This window comes from Paramisgurnus dabryanus, chromosome 17 (genome assembly GCF_030506205.2).
Source record: "Paramisgurnus dabryanus chromosome 17, PD_genome_1.1, whole genome shotgun sequence".
Classification (NCBI taxonomy): Eukaryota; Metazoa; Chordata; class Actinopteri; order Cypriniformes; family Cobitidae; genus Paramisgurnus; species Paramisgurnus dabryanus.
In genome coordinates, this window is record NC_133353.1 from 7330513 (window position 1) to 7350755 (window position 20243).

The 20243-nt window shown below is 40.1% G+C and overlaps 1 protein-coding gene across 4 annotated transcripts in view; it reads right to left on the minus strand.

Moving 5' to 3' along the window:
* cdc42bpaa (CDC42 binding protein kinase alpha (DMPK-like) a) overlaps positions 1-20243 on the minus strand; it is a 66124-nt gene that overhangs the window by 6610 nt on the left and 39271 nt on the right. For 2 of the 4 annotated variants that reach the window (XM_065254068.2, XM_065254042.2), the window contains exons 7-36: positions 19930-20130; positions 19528-19776; positions 19339-19418; positions 18823-18983; positions 18554-18676; positions 18333-18466; positions 17621-17863; positions 14395-14505; positions 13978-14225; positions 13787-13892; positions 10188-10312; positions 9939-10044; positions 9650-9798; positions 9396-9487; positions 8481-8557; positions 8175-8213; positions 7455-7574; positions 6809-6877; positions 6608-6713; positions 6386-6522; positions 5516-5655; positions 5335-5416; positions 5031-5250; positions 4236-4298; positions 3540-4139; positions 3355-3452; positions 2768-2852; positions 1848-1971; positions 1475-1592; positions 141-323 (exon numbers count right to left, since the gene is read on the minus strand). In XM_065254068.2, the coding sequence (XP_065110140.1) occupies positions 141-323; positions 1475-1592; positions 1848-1971; positions 2768-2852; positions 3355-3452; positions 3540-4139; positions 4236-4298; positions 5031-5250; positions 5335-5416; positions 5516-5655; positions 6386-6522; positions 6608-6713; positions 6809-6877; positions 7455-7574; positions 8175-8213; positions 8481-8557; positions 9396-9487; positions 9650-9798; positions 9939-10044; positions 10188-10312; positions 13787-13892; positions 13978-14225; positions 14395-14505; positions 17621-17863; positions 18333-18466; positions 18554-18676; positions 18823-18983; positions 19339-19418; positions 19528-19776; positions 19930-20130 (4389 nt within the window). The remainder of the gene's footprint in view (positions 1-140; positions 324-1474; positions 1593-1847; positions 1972-2767; positions 2853-3354; positions 3453-3539; positions 4140-4235; positions 4299-5030; positions 5251-5334; positions 5417-5515; positions 5656-6385; positions 6523-6607; positions 6714-6808; positions 6878-7454; positions 7575-8174; positions 8214-8480; positions 8558-9395; positions 9488-9649; positions 9799-9938; positions 10045-10187; positions 10313-13786; positions 13893-13977; positions 14226-14394; positions 14506-17620; positions 17864-18332; positions 18467-18553; positions 18677-18822; positions 18984-19338; positions 19419-19527; positions 19777-19929; positions 20131-20243) is intronic. The other 2 variants (XM_065254051.2, XM_065254059.2) reach the window with 2 other exon arrangements.

The following is a 20243-nucleotide window of genomic DNA, read 5'->3' on the forward strand; positions in this document are numbered from 1 at the left end:
CCCATCAGTTTGGTTACACAGATTGATGGCTCGTGCAGCATGAATGTGAGCTAATGCATGTGGCCATAAATTTCATTTTATTTTTCTCTAGAGAACAGATGGAGTGTGTGCGCATTTCTGTACATATTCTCTGCTCCTACCAAAGAACAGATGGATGCGGGGGTCCCAGGGGCGGAGCTGAGGGACGGGGAGTAGGAGGAGAAAGGGGAGGAGTCCTGGGACAGGAAGTGTTCAGCAGAGGTGACGGTCATGTGATAGACATGCTCAAAGCTGCTAGGAGTGGAGATGAGGTGGAGACGAGGAGAAGGGAGAGGAGAACCTGGCTACGGCAGGAAACCCAGAGGAGATGAAATGGAGGAAAAGAACAGAATGTAGACGCATGCAATACTGAATGGCTCAAATGGCGTAAATAAAGAGGAATGTGATGGAGAAAATGTATCAAAAGACAACATAAAAGCAAAGTTACCAATGTTTGTTTCCATAATAACACATACATACTGATAAAAGTCAAGTGTAAACCTTGTAATGCACCGTAAGTGGATAAAAGCACAGGGTTCCCACACCTTAGTTAACTTCAAATTCGAGGACCTTTTAAGGACTTTCCAGGTCCAATACCCTCAAATTCAAGGACTAAATGTGGGGACACATTTCAAGTGAGAGCAAGGTTACATCGTGTTACCTTTTAAGATACATTGTTACAATTCCGTTTTCGAGGGAACTCGCGCTGCATCACTGTAGTGACACTTTGGGGACGCCTCCAGGGGTAAGTGCGTCTGAATGTGTATATCAAATTCAACCAATGGTGAGGCTTAACGACAAAGACAGGGTGACGCGGGAGCCAGAAAGTATATCGCTATCTGAAATATTGCCAAAGATGGCGTTACAGGGACGCAGGAAGTATGGCAAGGGAGACGCAGCGTCTCGTTCCCTTCTCAGGGAACAACAGTTACATACGTAACCCAAGACGTTTCATGTGTCAAACACAACTATGCAAAAAAGCATTTTGGTATGAATCAACATTCGCATACAGAAGATATAAGCATTTAAAGCGAACAGTTTAGCACGTGTCCTTAAAAAGTCTAGAATTATTATGATATTATCCTACACTACACAGGGAATAATATGGATTTTTTTTCTAGAAAACTTAAAATAATATCAAATCAATTCAAGCACTTTCAATGACCTGTGTCTATGTATGTATATATTTTTTTTAAACTTCCCAGGGCCTTGAATTTTCACCCAGATTCACAAACTTTTTCCCGTGGGAACCCTGAAAGCAACTGCTAAATGCATAAATGTAATCTTGCTGTAAAGATATAAGCATTTTATGTTGTCTTTTAAACAAGCAAATTAAATCCCATATAAAACAGTGAAGTCATAATCAGAAGATGATATGAAACAGCGCTGTAGAGCAGATGGATGGAGGCGTAAGGATATGAGGGGTGACGTTGTCCATGCTGTCGGTGGTTCTTACCATTGGCAATTCTTTCAAGATTTGGATGCCATCTCCCGGGCCCATGTGAACCACATGGTTGAAGTTTGTTGGGTTTGATATTAACTTATTCCTCATTTCTGGGTCTTTCAACATCTCCCTGAGAAGCACAACAAACCTTTGTTAACTCGCATCTCTATTGTTTGGATTGGTATCATGCACTAGAGGTCTTCACGGGTCCACTTATATCTGACCCGATTTAACGTGTGCCTCGGGTCGGGTATGATATTAGCAGCTTGGGTCTCACACAAGCCAACCAGTGCCTGATTTGTGCAACATTCATGTGACAATGTTTGCTTATGCTGTGCTTCATTTTAAACTTGTGCCTCTATATAAACTGAGTGTTAAGCATCACCTCCGTTGCAGGACTCTCTCCTCCTCCGGCACGCGGAAGGAAAAGCGACGTTTGCTGTTCATGCTTCTCACTAGCTGTTTGCGACTATTATCGGATGTTTCGGGGACCACCAACTCATCTCCCTCTGTAAATCATTACATAACACAACATAGCACACAGATTAACATAACAGAACAAAATACAAAATATACGACATCATATCTGCGTGAGATCTATATAAGATAGCATATAAAGGCAGCACTTGTGCCGATAGTGATAGCCTTCATGATGATAGTTGTCTTGTTTGCCCATGAATGTTTTAAATTATTAAATTATTTAAATCATTCTCATCATCATCATCATAGTATCACATTAACATTCTCATATAACCTGCACGCGCATTGCATGCTTTTCGTCGGGTAACAGAGCATGTAATGTGCTCAAGCACTTCCCTTGCACCTGAGCTTGTAATGCTTGTAATACAGGGGTTTAATACAGTAAGTTGTTCCCATTTCCTAGCAGCATGCAAGTAATTTACAGTGCATCAGGACATCAATGACGTGCTCGGATTAGTGGCATAATGTTCAAGAAGTGTTGGCAGCTGCCCTTAAAACAGCTTCTGTTTTTTGTCCACCAATCCGGTGGCTTGTCATTGATAAACGAGTAAAAAATAAATAAGAAACCATTGCCCCACCTCTTGATAGTATCACGAATCCACAATCTTACTTAATATCCTCTCTAATCTCTTTTTAATAAATAAGTAACCTGTAATAAAACGTATTCATTTTATTCGCCTGTAAAACAACTTTGCAGCTGTCGTAACCCAAGCTGCGTGGATAAGTCGATAACATGACAGATCCAAACACATCCTGAAGGATTAAATCAAGTTTCCACTCATAAATCTATAGATCAGACACACTAAGCAGGAGGGTGTGTCTCACCTGCCGTCTTGTTTTTGAAGTAGATAAGCCGTACGGTTTCCAGCCCCAGCAGGTTTAGAGACCCGTCGGCATTCAGAGGATGAACCTGAACGCAGGAGACGCATACAGATCATTAATACACACTAGTTCACATTACAACCTGCTGTGATGTCATTTCTAACACAAAACACACAGGTAAACATCCTGATTGGCTTATAATTGAAATGTCTCCGTTAAAGGTACAGTGTGTAACTTTTACAAAAACTAATGACAGAAATGCAATATTATATACATAACTATTTTATCAGTGGTGTATAAAGGTCTTACATAAATAACTGTTATGTGTTTATTACCCTAGAATAAGCCGTTATTATCTACATAATACATGGAAGTCGCCGCCATGTTTCTACAGTAGCCCTAATGGACAAACTGCTCTACAAAGCGTGTTTTGTCACTACTGTATTTGTATACTGTATATAGCTTCTCTATGCATTTTTTGCTAAACGGTGGACTGAGCCATTGGTTGCAATTTACAATCTCACAGCTAGATGCCGCTCAAGTCGACACACTGCACCTTTAAAGGTTTATCAACAATATATAAGCTGTACCTTTTTTAAAGGCATCGTTTGAATCCACTCCATAGTGTTGACGTCAAATACATCCACTGCATTTTCACTATACACGGACAGATAAGGTGCGTTATAACCTAAAAAACAAAAGTTTTATAATGTGAGATTGAGTAGATTTTTATTTTTTATTTTATTCCAGTCGACCCATGCAACACATCACTTACGGCAAGAAGTGGGCGTGGCCGGCCACATCAGTTCCTGCTGTCGTGACCGTCTGCCCTGGCAGTCCACGTACACACCAATGCCGCTGAAACACAAGAGCATCTCTTTATTGGAGATCTCAACGGCCCCAAGCGCGTCCAGGTGCAGATGCTCGACAAATGACAGGGTGTGGTCCTCCGGGTGGAGGAGGCTAACGGGAGTGCCGTCTCCCTGAAGGTTGTATCGCAGGAATCCGGCCTGGAAACCCACGCAGAGCTTCTCGCCGTGCAGTCCCATCCACTGCACCGGCCCGGGGACCAAAATGTCCCGAACTTTACGATGACGCGTTTTACTCCTGTTGAGCTCGTAGATTATCACCTTGTCCGGTTTCTTCATGGCAACGAACAGACAGGTGAGTGAGCCATGTCTGAGCGTGCCTGAAAGTACACTCTGGCAGCCTTTGGTCTCAGCTATCTTGTTGAAGTCGATCTCGCGATCGCCAAGGGCCGTCTTGGGGTAGAGTCGCACGTGACCGTTCTTGCCTGATATCACGGCGATCAGCTGCTCGGAGGGAATCAGCTCGATCTGATGGACCTTCTTATTGTCTCCTACCTTGATAATGTCTGGGAATAAAATGTGCTTTGTATTATCGATTTTCACAAGCGTTTAATGTCAACCACCCAAATATTGTATTGCGTAAACACAAATATTTATCTTACCATCTTTGGTAACATGAATAACGTACAAGCCTTCCTCACTGCCCAGCGCTATCCTCTCATGATCTACAGTGTAAATAAACAAAAATTATTTTTTTTTTATTATATAAAGCCTCAACTTATGCATAATTTTGGGCGTGGCTACTTGAGTGACAGCTGAATTGCTAGACGAGCATGGTTAAAGCATGGGCTCCAACCATGTCCCACCCTTTTGCCTGTTTTCGATTATTACTAGCGAGTGATTTGCGATGACGCGCTGCCAAGATGGCGATGGCAGGCTCCACCAATTATTGGCTTAAAAAATGCTGTCTATATTTTTTGGCCACGGTATTGTGACATTTTTAAGCAAAACAAAATATCATACGAGGAAAAAAATAAAATGTGTTTTCCACTGTAAATTGACTGGATATAGAAAAATAAACATATCAATTAGAAATGGCAAAAGAAAGACAGTTGGAGGGGGGCGGGGTTAACGGATGCTCCGACCAAGCTGTCAAACTGATGACATCAGAAAAGAATTGCCACAAGAGGGCAGAAGTACATTTTTCGATTTTTATTAAAGTTTAAGGGCAAATACATTTTTTAAAAATAATAATGACCCACACTGATAAAAAGTTAATAATGAAAACTGCAATTTCCATAAAAAAATAAGAATTGTCAGTTTTGATTTCATGGGGCCTTTAAAGGTGCAGGACTCATTTGAAAGCTTAATCCTGACTGGTTTTGTGCAAGACAACTCATCTGAAATGCTATTAAAATATAATAAAAAATATTCCCTATTGGTAATGTGGATTGTACCTATAATAGCAGCAGACTGTGTGGTTTTTATGAGAGGCAATGCGCAGTCATACGCTTCTTTGGGCACGTAAACAAAACGCTCCTTCAGTTTGCTCTTCTTTAGGAGGCGGTGCAGCTCGTTTAGAAGCCCCACCCATTTTGTTCTCTCCTGATCGCTGTCTGCCAGGATCAAGATAGAGCATTTCTGTTTGCTGGAGGAGGACAGCTGAGACGCCGTCACCTGCAACCAATATAAGATTATATATAAAATACGAATAATAAATTTTTTTATAAAATACAAAAAAGTTAAATATATGCAACTCACTCTAAATATACAGGGAATGTCTTTCCTGTTAGCATGAATGACATCTGATGCCAAAACTGAACTAACTGAGAACTCCTCGTCCCTGAATAAGAGAGAGAGAGAGAGAGAGATCCTTAGATATTAAACACAATCATAAACACAGAGCACCAGGAACAAGCTGACATGTTTATCCGGTTCTGACCTCATATCTATGACCTGGTTCACCACAACACCAGGCTGAGCAGCTTTGCCTTCTGGGAGATCATAGAGGAAAAGTTTGAAGTCACAGACCACAGCAATGGCTCTCTGCCAGCCCTTCTTCACACCCAATGGCTTAGGAACCTGCAAGGAAACATTTCACAATTAGACATCGAGTAATAAAACGGCATTTCTTTCCTACGTTAATGTTCTTATATAACTACGAGATGATAAATAAACAATAACCTGATGGGTCAAAAGCATTAAGACAGAAAAGACATTTTCAATCTATAGAGAATCTAATGTAGGTATTCCCAAGTGCAAGATGTTTTTTTTCCAGGTAGAGAACGCAAATTTCCACTGCCAAGAGTTACCCCTGCCAACATTTCGTTAAAAGGATAGTTCACCCAAAAATAAAAATTATGTCATTAATGACTCACCCTTATGTCGTTCCAAACCCGTAAGTCCTCCATTCATCTTCAAAACACACTTTAAGATGTTTACAGTTTTTAAACCTCCATTGAAAACCTATGTACGGTATACTGTCCATGTCCAGAAAGATAATAAAAACATCATCAAAGTAGTCCGTGTGACATAAGTGGGTCAGTTAGAATTTGTTGAAGCATCGAAGATATATTTTGGTCCAAAAATTACGACTTTATTCAGCACTGCCTTCTCTTCCGGGTCTGTATACCGTACATAGATGTTCAATGAAGCGTTCGAAAGCTCTCGGACTAAATCAAAAACATCTTAAACTGTGTTCCGAAGATGAACGGAGGTCTTACGGGTTTGGAACGACATGAGGGTGAGTCATTAATGACATAATTTTCATTTTTGGGTGAACTATCCCCCAGCAGTCTGTAATGTTTCTTACCCTAACGTGGCCTTCATAAGCCGTGCCGATGCCCTTCTGGGGGTCGATACCCAACGGTGCTTTGGTCTGATCCGGTGGGATCGGACACACGGCAGGGGCTTTATCCACACAGGTCACGTGACACGAGAAATTACAGACTATAGGAGAGGATGGAAAGTGAGATGAATTTCCAATAATGTAATTTTTATGACAACCTGAGCTGTTGCCACAGTGACCCCTCACCTTCACATGTACAGCCCTGTCGGATGAGGCCCACCATCAGAGAAGTGCACTGGCTACATTTAGTGGGCGTAGTAAAGGATTTCACAATAAACTGATGGGCCTTTGGCTGAAAAAGAGAGTAGGTAGGTTTAAGTTGACAACATATCTAGATCAGTGTTAAAGTTGCATGAATAATTTATGTGAATTTTTTTATTTATCTACCTTAGGTGTGCTGCGTTCAGAGCTACTGTATGCTGATGGAGTTTGTGCTCTTTGCCGTGATTGATCCGCCTGTTAAGAAAACGCTCACAGATTTTAGTCACAACATACGTACCTCCAAATACAAGAAAATTGAAGCTCTGTTGTGCAGTCTATCTAGACAGCATTTTAAGGCATCACAGGCTTTTCAAAGCAAAGACTGTTATGTAGGGATGCACCGATATGAAATGTTTTTAACTGATAGCCAATTTTCAGATGGATATCTGCCGATACAATAGTTTGGTGGTTATATTAACTTGCATTAATTAAATTCTGAAGAATTCTGTAATTTTTTCCTTTAATGACCATTAATATTAAACATCAAACTAGTGATGATTGTTTTACATTTTCTCTTGATTGACAGGATATATCAGCCATGACTATCGACTGATTTTAACTATCAGCCAATCAGCCAAAAATTGCTTTTATCAACCAATACCGATTATTGGCCAATATACATGTTCAAGATATTTGAATAGTGAACCTGCTTAGCCCTTAACAGGGTTGTTCCCTATGTAGGGTGCTTTACATTTTTTATGAGGTTTAATTTGTTAAGTGCCTTCGAAGTGTTTAGTAGGGTAAGTAAGTAGGATTAGAGGTGAAAGTTCACCTCATGGGGCTCGGCATCGCTGGTGGTTGAGGGTGACCTCGAATGGGACGTGACCTGGGACTGTCCATCATCTTTACAGGAAGGTGTGTTGGACAGGCTGAAGTTATCGATGGAGTCGATCTGTTGGAGGAATGAGGAGAAGGAAACATCTAGAGATTCAGTTAAGATACGACCAAATCCTAGCTGCACCATCACAAATCATGCGTTGCATGCATAAAATAGCATGTTAACAAAACCCAAATGCAATGAGATTATGCAAACACAACTAGCACAATGAAACAGTTCATGCATATCTGCTGCATGATAAGCCAAAGGTTAAAAACATTTTACAAGACCCAAACACCAGTCAGTAACACCCAAAAGGACAAAGAAAGCATGAATAGCACAAACGATCAATTCATTATTTAAGATAGTGTCTGCTCAGGAAGCAAAGAGTTAGCTTGAGAGGACAGGTGAACACAAACGTCTGGCCACCACAAGCTGTCCTGTTTATCAATAGCTATGATGTAAAATTAAGAATCTGAAGAATCACCAATAAAAAAAACCACAACTGGCAGAAAACCCAAGATGAATAGCAGTAAAGATAGGTTTTTTGGGATATATATTGTGCGAATCCCCTGTCCCGTTGCGAAGCAGAAACAAAGCATAGGCATGCATAAGCCACACAATAAAGATGAATTGACAGACCACTCAACCAAACACCACAGAAGAAAAGCTTACATGTCTGCCTCTACCAGCCGAGCCAAAGGCAGTAGAGCGCTTTAAATACGCACAAAACCAGAGAGATAGAGAGAGAAAAAATAATATGAACATCACAGAGATTCACTCACACTCAACCAGCGCACATAATAGCCTCAAAAACACACGATACATAATCAAGATCTGTTTCTCACATTAAAAACTAAAACACACTTAAGCCATTTAAAGAAAATAGAAAGAAGTAATAATACTAACTTCTTGAGTATTTCCCCATAATTGAAAAAAATAAAAAAAAACAAGCCACATGCAAAGGCTTTTGATACATACATCAAACTGATCCAGGGCAGAAGTAGGAGCATTGAGGAACGCCAGAAAGGAATTCTGGGAATCTTGATGCTTGACTCCTGTAACACATAAACTAATGCATGAACACATCTTGCAGGAAAACAGTCCTAAACAATAACCAGGGCTCCCACACCTTAGTTAACTTTAAATTCAAGGACCTTTCAAGGGCTTTCCAGGTCCAATACCCTCAAATTCAAGGACTAAATGTGGGGACACATTTCAAGTGAGAGAAGGTTACATCGTGTTACCTTTTAATATACATTGTTACAGTTCCCTTTCGAGGGAACTCGCGCTGCGTCACTGCGGTGACACTTTGGGGACGCCTCCAGGGGTAAGTGCGTCTGAATGTGTATATCAAATTCAACCAATGGTGAGGCTTAACGACAAAGACAGGGTGACACGGGAGCCAGGAAGTATATCGCTATCTAAAATATGGCCAAAGACGGTGATACAGGGACGCAGGAAGCATGGCAAGGGAGACGCAGCGTCTCGTTCCCTTCTCAGAGAACAACAGTTACATACGTAACCAGATACGTTTTCATGTGTTAAACACAACTATGCAAAAAAGCATTTTGGTATAAATCAACATTCACATACAGAAGATATAAGAATTTAAGGCGAACAGTTTAGCACGTGTGCTTAAAAAGTCTATTTTTATGATATTATCCTACACTACACAGGGAATTATATGGATTTATTTCCAGAAAAATTCTTGCATAAAATAGATTCAAGCACTTTCAATGACTTGTATCTATGTATGTTTATTTTCAAAAACTTCCCAGGGCCTTGAATTTTTTACCCAAATTCACAAACTCCAAGGATTTCAAGACCCGTGGGAACCCTGAATAACAAGACTACAAACGAGATTCATCCTGGCACGAATGGCGTGTGTTTTACCTCTGGACGTACGCAGATTCTCCATTTCCTGTTTAAGTTTCTGGATGTCTGCTTGAAGCTCCTGGTTACTCTTTTCAGATTCCTCCAGCTTACTGTAAGAACACAGAGAAAAAAAATCAAATGACATTAATGACAGCCATTTGCATTAGTCTGGCTAAATAATTAAATGTTGGATAATCAAACAGTTTTCTATATCAATATGGCACTAGGGACCAATTTCAATTTCCTAATGAGTTTGGACTTGTGACTCCTACCGTTCAGTGGCCATAAAGGAAGCCTTGACTTTATTCAGCTCATCTTGAATGGTTTGTTTGGCTCTGATCTCCGCATCCAGTGCAGACTGGAGTTCAAGACGAGCAGACATGTCCAACTTAGCCAAACGTCTCATCTTCCATGGCATGTCCTGGAAGACCAAGAGAGAAGAGTAGAAATTCAGTTCATTTCACTAAAGACATCCAGTCTAAAACTTGTAATAAATCACAAAATATGCTTTAATGTCTCAATAATAACAAGCATATTAATGGCAGTATTCGTGATCCTTACAGTAGCTCGTGCACCCAGGCTGGCGCTCCTCAGACCCTCCAGCTCTTCAGTCATCTTGGTGGCCAAAGCCTGCAGATATCCCCTTGCATCTTTCTCATCGCTGACCCTGAGAGAAAAAAAATGTTGTTTTGGACTGCACAGCTTAACATCACCACCAGATGGCTCCACAGTGAAACAAATAACAGTTTGACATAAAAGCCATAAAAAGTTTATCCCTGGGGTTTCATTCAGAAGTGAACCATTTCTCACCATTGAATGATTTCAGTGATCTGGGCTTCCCAGTGGGTGACGCTTTCTTTCTTATCAGCCAGTACTCTCATGTCCTCCTCCAGTTGTTTGTTGTAAGAGCTCAGTTTCTCATTCGCAGACTTCATCTATAAACACAAACAATAAAACATGTAATGTTGCATTAGTGAAATCTGACACTAATGTCAAGGAGACCGACTTTAATATTTGTTTGGGTGTGGCCTTATATTCTGATGCACAAGAGTTTAAATGTGCAATGCTTTAAGGAGAGTACGCAAGGTGTCACCTGCTTGTGCATGACAGTTTTTAAGTAATTATGAATTGTATGAGAAACAAATATTAGAAATAATATTACAACACTATATAAAGGATTACATAACATTACATAAATACAAAATGTGGTGTTAAAGTCACTCTGCTGTTAATTCAATACATACATCCTTTTATCTCTTTTTTTGTTCATAATTTTATATTAAAAGTTGTTTTTTATATTTATGCATTTTATTATTTTGTTCTTGCATCTTATTTGCTCATTGCCTAATGCACTTTTTATTACCAGATTGTATATTTTCCATCATTGCTTGTTCATGTAAAAGGCGTAATTTTGCTACGTTATCATAATAAATAATGCACCAAAATTTTACTTTTGTGTTACAAATTTGAGTTATATTGTTACTAAAGACCTTACATTTCGGTGGTAGTGCAAAAAATGTTGAAATAAAGTTTAATCACTGTTATGAACATTGGTAACCCCCCAACGATAAATCGTACATTCTTGGCGGTATTGTAATAAATATTGTGCTACGTAGGGCTGCACGGTTTGGGTAATTTTTCCCATTGCGGTTATTGATGCTAATATTGCGATGTGCGATTGCGATTATATTGGGTGGTATCATGAGTCAACTTGATGGGTTTTAAGGAAAATCCACACACAGTTTAGCTAAAATGTGTATTTGCAAAACTAGAAATGTTTTCTTATTGCCACGTGATGTAGCACTGACTCAGTGTCAGTAATCCTAAATCCAAAATACCGCCATACAACAGACATAGAGGTTTTTTTTAGGTACCAGATCACTGTCAACCTCCTCTGCATCCATCTTCGCTCTGGTATAAGTGACGACGCACACCACACACGTGCACTGCCTTTTTTGTTCGTTTTTCTTTCTTTTTTAAACAGCAAGGGAAATCATCAAACTGTTATCAGAAAGTTTGTGTTAACAAGTCCACACATTTATTTATTTAATATAATTGCAACATTTTGCTGTCATATAATCGCACAGGCTGACATTGCGATTGCGATGCGATTAATTGTGCAGCACTAGTGCTACGGTATGCTTATTGCTATGAATATTGGTAATGGCGTAACAAAAAACACGCACATTTGGGTAATATCAGAATTAATATTTACATTGTGACGTTACATTCACACAAGACAGAAGTGTTAACGCTTAATGGAAGGATGGCTGAAGCGTGGACAACAGCCAATCACAGTGGCCGCTACACATGCGCCGGTCTTCCATAAACGTAATTGGCTGGCTCTGCCTAGGTTGTTTGCATAAGGCGATCTGATCGGCTGACGCACACGTTGCCGCTTAAAAAGTTAAAAAATTTTCACTGATGCACTGATGCAGCGCCGGCACAATTCAGTTCACCCATTAAGAGTGAATGGGAAGCGTTTACGCCCCGTGTGAACATACCGTTAATAAGTTTACTCGCTGTTATAAACATTGGTAACACCGCAACGCTAAATCATAAATTCTTAGCGGTAATGTAATAAATATCATGCTAAGGTTTGCTTATTGCTAGGAATATTGGTAATAGCGTAACAAAAAACACGCACATTTGGGTAAATTCAGAATAAATATTGACTTACTGTTATAAATTTTTACTCACTGTTATAAACACTGGTAACACCGCAACGATAAATCATAAATTCTTGCCGGTATTGTGATAGATATTGTGTTAAGGTTTGGTTATTGCTATGAATATTGGTAATGGCTTACCAAAAAACATAGGTAACACCGTAACGATAAATCATCAATTCTTTGCAGTATTGCAATAAATATTGCGCTAAGGTTTTCTTATTCCTATGAATATTGGTAATGGAGTAACAAAAAACCGCAAATTTTTGGTGATAACAGAATAAATATTGACTTATTGTTAATAAGTTTACTCGCCGTTATAAACACTGATAACACTGCAACAATGAATCATAAATTCTTGCCGGTATTGTGATAGATATTGTGTTAAGGTTTGGTTATTGCTATGGATATTGGTAATGGCATAACAAAAAAACCCACACATTTTGGTGATAACAGAATAAATATTGACTTATTGTTGATAAGTTTACTCGCTGTTATAAACATTGGTAACACCGCAACAATAAATTATAAATTCTTGGCGGTATTGTAATTAATATTGTACTAAGGTTTGCTTATTGCTATGAATATTGGTATTAGCGTAACAACAACATCAACACATTTTGGTGATATCAGAATAAATATTGATTTTATGTTAATTTGTTTACTCGCCGTTATAAACACTGTTAACACCGCAACGATAAATCTTAAATTTTTGGCGGTACTGTGATAAAAATTGTGTTAAGGTTTGTTTGTTTGTTGCTATGAATATTGGTAATGGCATAAAAAAAAACACACACATTTAGATGATATCAGAATAAATATTGACTTCTTGTTAATAAGTTTACTCGCTGTTATAAACATTGGTAACACTGCAATGATAAATCGTAAATTTTTAGCGTGATTTTAATAAATATTGTGCCAAGGTTTGTTTATTGCTATGAATTTCGGTAGTGGCATAACAACAACAACAACAACAAAAAAACGCACATTTTGGTGATATCAGAATAAATATTGACTTGTTGTTAATAAGTTTACGCACTGTTATGAACATTAGTAATACCTCGAAGATAAATCTTTAATTATTGACGGTATTGTAATGAATATTGCCCTTCTGTTTAATGGTTGCTAAGGGTGTTGATAGTGGCGTAACAAAATAAACCATGTAGATTTTGGCAACATAATAAATATTATGTTTGGTTTTTTATATTATTGGTAATATTGTAACTATATACAATGATGTCAATAAAGCACTTTTAATTAAATTAAATTAGGGGGAGAGAGAAATACCAAGTGTTTCAAGTGTAACCCTTCAGATCCTCCATGGTATTAATAAGTATGAGAGACGTAAGTCTCCGTTTAATCCACTATAAACCAATTGGTTAAAAAACAAATATTTGCTTGGGTATTCAGACATTTCCTGTTACATTATCCCAGTTTTATTTCATACTGTGCTCTGACCGAAGCCCTGAACCGTCGCAGTGGTCCTCGGGAAAAACACTTGCATTTTCCAAATTCCTGCCTGTTGATCAGCACAGGGAAGATATTGACCGACTTCCCAGTAAAATATTGGCACAGTGAAGCATCTTTTAAATGGACCTATGGAGAGACTCCACAGACAACAACGCTGAATGTTCCCGCTTTCTGAACCTAGTGTTCCTATAAACGATTTCCCAAAGTGAATTCTCTTAAAATTTTGTTGTTAAATAATCCATTAAACTCAGTCTCTGTGTGTGTGTTCACCTTGTCGTATTCATTGGAGAGCTTCTTGTTCTCGTCCATCAGCAGGACTCTCTCTCTCTCCCACTTCTGCTTGTAATGGGTCTCAAACTCCTCTCGCTCGCTCTGACTGTGAAGGCAATGTATTGAACATCAGGGTTAGACTTCACAGATAGATTGCAAGTCAATTTAAAATATAGTCAAGGTTTTTTTACCTCTCTCTGCGGATCTTCTCCACCTTATCCTTGAGCATCAAGATCTCATTGTTCAGGGTGAGATGCTGGCCCTCGGCATCACGCAGCTCTTTCTGCAGGTGCTTCAGTTCGTTGGCATGCTGGAGATCTCTACGTGACAGCTCTTCCTCGTAGCCTTGAGTCTTCTTTTCCAGGTCTGCTCGTAGTTTACTGAGCTCCTTGTTCTGCTCAGAAGACCCGACACTTGGAGAACGACCCACCTGCTTCTGCTGCTCCAGCAAAAGAGAGAACAACGGGAACATCAGATAATCGTTTCTCATCCTGTCTAACTGTCCATATTGCCATACTTTCTCCCGTGGCATTTAACACAGATTGTATGCACACAAACACCATAGCGTCACTACTGAGTAAGAGTCAAGTGTGTATTTTTGGGCAGACCTTTATACCCTCCAGCTCCTCTTCCAGTTGTCTGCTGTACTGCTCACTGCGTTCTCTCAATTTCTTCTCTTTCTGAGTCTCAGCAGACCATTCTTCAGCCTGAGCCTCCATCTGCACACAAACACACAAGAGATGCTCAGGGATTCGGGTATGAGAGATTGGTCTATAGGTTATATGTTTATATAGAGTTGATTATGCCTTTACAAAATTACAAAAAATTTCGACACAAATGTCCACTTAAATATGGTGGCAAGTAATAAAACATGAAAACCTGTTGCTTCTCGCATGTCTTATGTGTGCGCATGACTCGATGTTTCCTCACGATGCATATGACGACCAATCATGAGTCAAGCGAGAACCAATGAGAGATGTTTCCATTACATACGCATTGTAACAATCGCTAAAAGCTAAATAAATATAAATTGCTCCACTTCAGAAGACATTTATTAACCCACTTGGATTACTTTTATGATTGATCGATGTGCTTTTAGACCATTATAAAGCAAGGAAGAGGCAGGATATTATTTAATGCATCTTAGACTGTGTTCAGCTGAAGAAAGAAAGACGTAAACACGTTGAATGACATGGGGTGAGTAAATATTCAATAAATGTATATAAAGTTTTTCTTTAAATGCTACATATGTCCAAGGGTAACATTTTTTACATTTGATTTATATATTATCTGAATAAATAAGCTTTCCATTGACAATCATTTGTCTAAGATACATTACGAAATCCGGAATCGTGGGGTAAAAAAATTAAATATTGAGAAAATCGAAATTTGAAGTCGCCATGAAACAAAATTAGCGATTGCCTTAAGTCAGGGCTGGATTTGAATTTGTTCATCAAGATCTGATTGGATTGTTTAAAGTTGTCTTCTCCAGGACCCCGTCCACCTGCCATACCATATGACTGGAAGTAAAGAGCATAGGTGTGATTGGCAAAGGACAAAAAAGCAGGAAAATATATGGCACACCTACCATGACGTGGCGACATACATTCGCACGCATGCACATAAAATGAAACACAGTTGAAATATAATTTGAGCTCAAAATTGATAGATCTGAGTGGCCAATCGCCAATCTGCGTGGGCAAGTGCCACCCTGACCATTATGTAGCCTTGCCACTGTATCAGACTGAACAAAATCAGTCACTTTGTGCATTTAAAGATAAATCTAACAGTGTGGTGCATTTTGAGAGTAAAAATAAGTGACTAGATCTATGAGGATTTTTATGTTTTTGTAAATAAATTTGTGCCCTTTTAGTAAAATCTTTGGTTGCATATGGTAATAATAATAATAATAATAATAATAAGGCACACAAGCCACATACACAACTTGATACTGTAAATGAGATTTGTCATTGGTCAAAACATGTTTAATGTTCATAGAATAATTAGTGAGGGCATTTAATACAGATTAATTATTGATTACAACATTTGAACGCTGAATTTAAAGTGGATACTGTTACATTAAACTTACTTAATTCAAATGATGCTGTGACTTTCTGGAAAGACAGTCAAGTGCATTTATCTTTTGCATAGTTCTTTTGGCACAGTCGAGCTACGCGTTTCACACACACACGCACACGGGCAAACCAGATCCATGAATGTGTTTGTTTGTCATTATATTATTCTGTAATCGCAAGATTCACAAACCATTAAGAGGAGCAAATACAGGCGTGTGTTCGTCAGGATGACGTTGGATCCGATTCGCGTATATGCGTGCGTTAACGTAAGTGATTACAGAATAATAATGCAAGCAAACGTTTTGACACAAACGCAACTTTATATTGATATTGAGAGACAGCATTTCACCTCGACGAGAAATCTGATATTTACATTACTGGCATAGTCTGATTTGAAACGGACAGTTTTGTCAAAGCAGCAAACACCTGGCTGGTTCTCTTAATTTTGCTGTTTGTCTCTGCCTATTCCTTCTATCCATGCCCAGCGCCACTGATTTAAGTCCTTTATATGTAAGGTCGTCTTACCTAGACTAGGCTTCATTTACTTAATCTTCATCCTGCTGACTGCGTTAACTTGTTGTGACTTTTCCGCGGCAGCGCGGCATCTGCAGCTGGATCTCAGCCACACATCAAAGAACCCTCCCCATTCTACTTCTGATTGGCTAGTTTGTTAGTTTGGTTGAGAGTGAAAGATGTGTTTCTCTCATTCTATTTGTAGGCGAACGCATGATTTTTTTTTAATTCACAGCCAACACCACACGCCGGAGATCCGACTGCAAGCTTTTTGGTGAGCTCTGCTTTGAATAAAGTTTGATCGTGACAAATAAATAAACTACTTGCGGAGTGATATGAGGTCATTTATAACGGTGCCTTGCAACCCCCCCCCCCCCACATACACACACAAAAAAATTTGGATTTGCATGATTCACGAAAGCCTCATTTTCAGGTCGGAAAAGCCGGAATTCCGGATTTATCCGGAAGAATCACACCCCTGAAAGAGAGATCCTTTCAAGAAGGGGAGAACGTGACTTTTATTAAAGGTCACGTTCTTCTTCATCCCATTTTTTAAACCCTAATTAAGAGGGTCGCACACCTGACGCACAGCTCAGCCTCGCGAAGTGCCGTGTCGCATCTAGGTCAACTCGGAGGTATCGTACACCAGAAGTGCACATTAAATAGCTTAAAGGAACAGTACGTAAGAAATTTATATCAATTAATCATTAAATGGCCCTGAAATGTCACTAGACATTAAGAAATCATTTTCATTTCAAATACTTACATCACTCACAAAAGCGGTCCGGCCAGGATACTGTCATTTAAAAAGTGGAGTTGCAGCCCTCAACTGATGTTTATGTTGTCGTTTTGTATATTGGCCACCAGCTGTGTGATTGCAGTACCAGTTTTAGCCACACGTTTTGTGATTGCAATACCAGTTTTGGCCACAATCCTACATACTGTTCCTTTAAGCTTAGTCAGATAGCATCTAACTCAAAATGCAAAATATTCGTTAGCAGCCAATGTTAATCGCTAACGATTTGGGACAAGTATGATGTTATTTAATGTTAAACTATGTCAGTGGGAGTGAGTTTACTTTAATATCCTAAAGATTTTTGTCATAAAAAATAGATATTTTGACCCATACAATTGCTACAAATATACGCTTGCTTCTTAAGATTTTGTAATCCATAGTCACATATGGTAAATGAACTGAGATGGAGCATTAATGTCCGACCTTGCTGATAACCGCTAACACACTCACCTCTTTCTTAGCTCTCTCAGCTTTGCGGATGTCCAGCCGTAGCGCCTCCATCTTCTGATTGAGAGCGTCCATCTCTTCTTCTTTGTCCCGGAGCTGTCGCGAGACGCGCTGCTTTTCCGAGCGCAGCTCCGTTACTCTCTCGCTCACCTTGCCGAACTCCTGCATGGCCAGTTTCCTCTGACTATCAGCCTCCTTCAGCTCTTTACCCTGAGCTCTCAGCTTCTCCGATGATTCCTGGAGGTTCTACAAAATGACAAAATTATAGTTCAATACGCAAAAAGTATCATGTTTACAAATACCAAACAATAATCAAACCTTAACCAGATTGTTTGGGGTTGTATTAAAACGCATTTTGTTTGACCGGATCACAAGTGGACGACGTTTGACTAGTGTGATCGCTTTCTATCATGGCCGGGTACGGTTTGGTTAATCACGCCCGAGCCCACCATTTCACTTGGGCTCTCGGTTCACTTCCTGTTTTTTTCAAAACAATCGCATCCTAATGACAAAAGCATGCCCTTGCTCAGATCAGTCAAAGTACAGTGCAAGTCTGGTGGACAAGGGAGGGGGAAAATAACGCTCGGGCACGGTTCGGATGGGTTAGATATAAATGTGAGTGTGCCCTAAGTGGCCGCTTTACAAGCTTCACAAGCGGCTTATTATTTTCCTAGTGGTGTTGTTGGGGTGATGAGCCGGTGTTTGTGAGTTCTACCTTCTGCAGATCGTCTCTCTCCTGCTTAATGTTCTTCAGCTGTTTTTCCAAAGAACGAGTTTGTTTGGAGGACTCATCCAGGTCCCTGCGGGCAGCATCGGACTGACCTAACTGCTGCTGCACCTGACCCGTGTCTGATATGAAAAGGGACAAACATCAATGTGAGAAGTTCAAGGCAGTGTGTTGCAGGTTTATCTCCAGCATGTGAGCTGAGCAACTACCTGCGATCTGTTTCTTAAGGGTCTCTATCTCCTCCTTCAGTCCATGGACCTCAAACTCTCGGCTGGCAGAAACGGGTCCGTCTCCGCTGGAGTACTGCAGGGCCTGGACCGCTTTAGTGGACTCTGAGGACCAGAAGACATTTAAACTGACATTCAGCCAGAAGAACGACTTCCGGAAAGCGTTAGCAAGATTATTTCTTCAGAAAGAATTTGAGGTATTTCTGTGTTTATAGCAGACATCTGTGGAAGGCAGAGGAAGTGCGTCAGACCTTGCAGTTTTCGGCCAAGCTCCAGTTTCTCCTGCTCCAGACGGCGGATCCGTCGCTCGTACGCCTCGGTAGCCAGACTGTCCTCCAGGCCGCGCTGCACGCACACGTCCATCTCCGCAGGCGATTCGGACCCCCGTAGGCAACCACGGTCTGAAAAGTTACTGAAAAACAAAAGCAGGGTCATACAAAAAGTGTCAGAAATGCATATAAAAAAAAAATCATAGGTTCAGAAGAACATTGTGATTTAAAAGCTTAATCACAAATGATTGGGTAATTTGTTTAAAGCACTTTTTAAAACATACTGACTTGGGAGCGGTTCACATTTCGCGTCTAAAACCGTGCAACCACTCCCAATTCCTCCTTTTTTCCGAGGCTGCTTTCTGAAAACTATTTTCACTCTTAATTTGAGCGTGCTTGCTGCGCGTGTACATTAAAAATAACGTATTTGCATGTTCAAAAGATGCGAAATGTGAACCGCCCCTTAATATTCTTAATAATTTACTCATGTGGTCTTACCAGTTACTGGTGTAGGTAAAACCTACAAAAGGAAGATGGTGTCCAGAGAAGGTGGTGTGGGAAAGAGGCGGCATTGTCTCCTAAAAACACAGCATATGTCTTTAAAACGGCAATACATGTATATATGTTATGTTGTGTAGCAAAAGATCTGGTCGGTAACCTAAATGTTTTGCGATTACAGTACCATACCGTGTTTTTGAGGCAGTCATCTTCCACATCGAAGTTTGACGTGTCGGACGGGCTGCTGACTTCAGGGATGTATGGAGCATCACAGTTACGAATGTTTTCCCAGTCAATGCCGGTGAAAAACGGGTGCTGCTGGAAGTCAGCGATGCCGTTTTGGCCCAGCCTGTGTTCGCTGCTGCAGATGAGCCTGCGGATGAGGTCTTTGGCGTTCTCAGAGACGTCTGTAACATGGGCGGGGAACTGGAAGCGCTCCTGGAGTAACACAGGACAGAACCATTCACACAACATACTGTGAGGTCATGTAATAGTGCATCATCCTAAAATGTAACATAATAATAAGAGTAATGACTGCATTATTATGCAACAATGAAATAACAGCGCATTGATACACTGCTGACTCTGTACCTTATGGTTCATAATCTTGCCGTAGGTTTCCACCAGGGACTCTGCATAGAAAGGAGTTTCCCCATACAGCATCTCATACATACAGACACCGAGGGACCACCAGTCACACTCGGGGCCGTATTTCCCTTTCCCATCCTCCATGGCTTGCAGGATCTCTGGAGAGATGTAGTCAGGTGTTCCCACCGCAACAGAGGACTGCACCTGCATAAGGGACAGGAAACGGATTAGGATGGCACAGTCATGCTTGAATCTACTACAGGGGATACTTAAATACATTTTTTTCCCGGTGTTATTGTGCATGATTGATTAGTGCC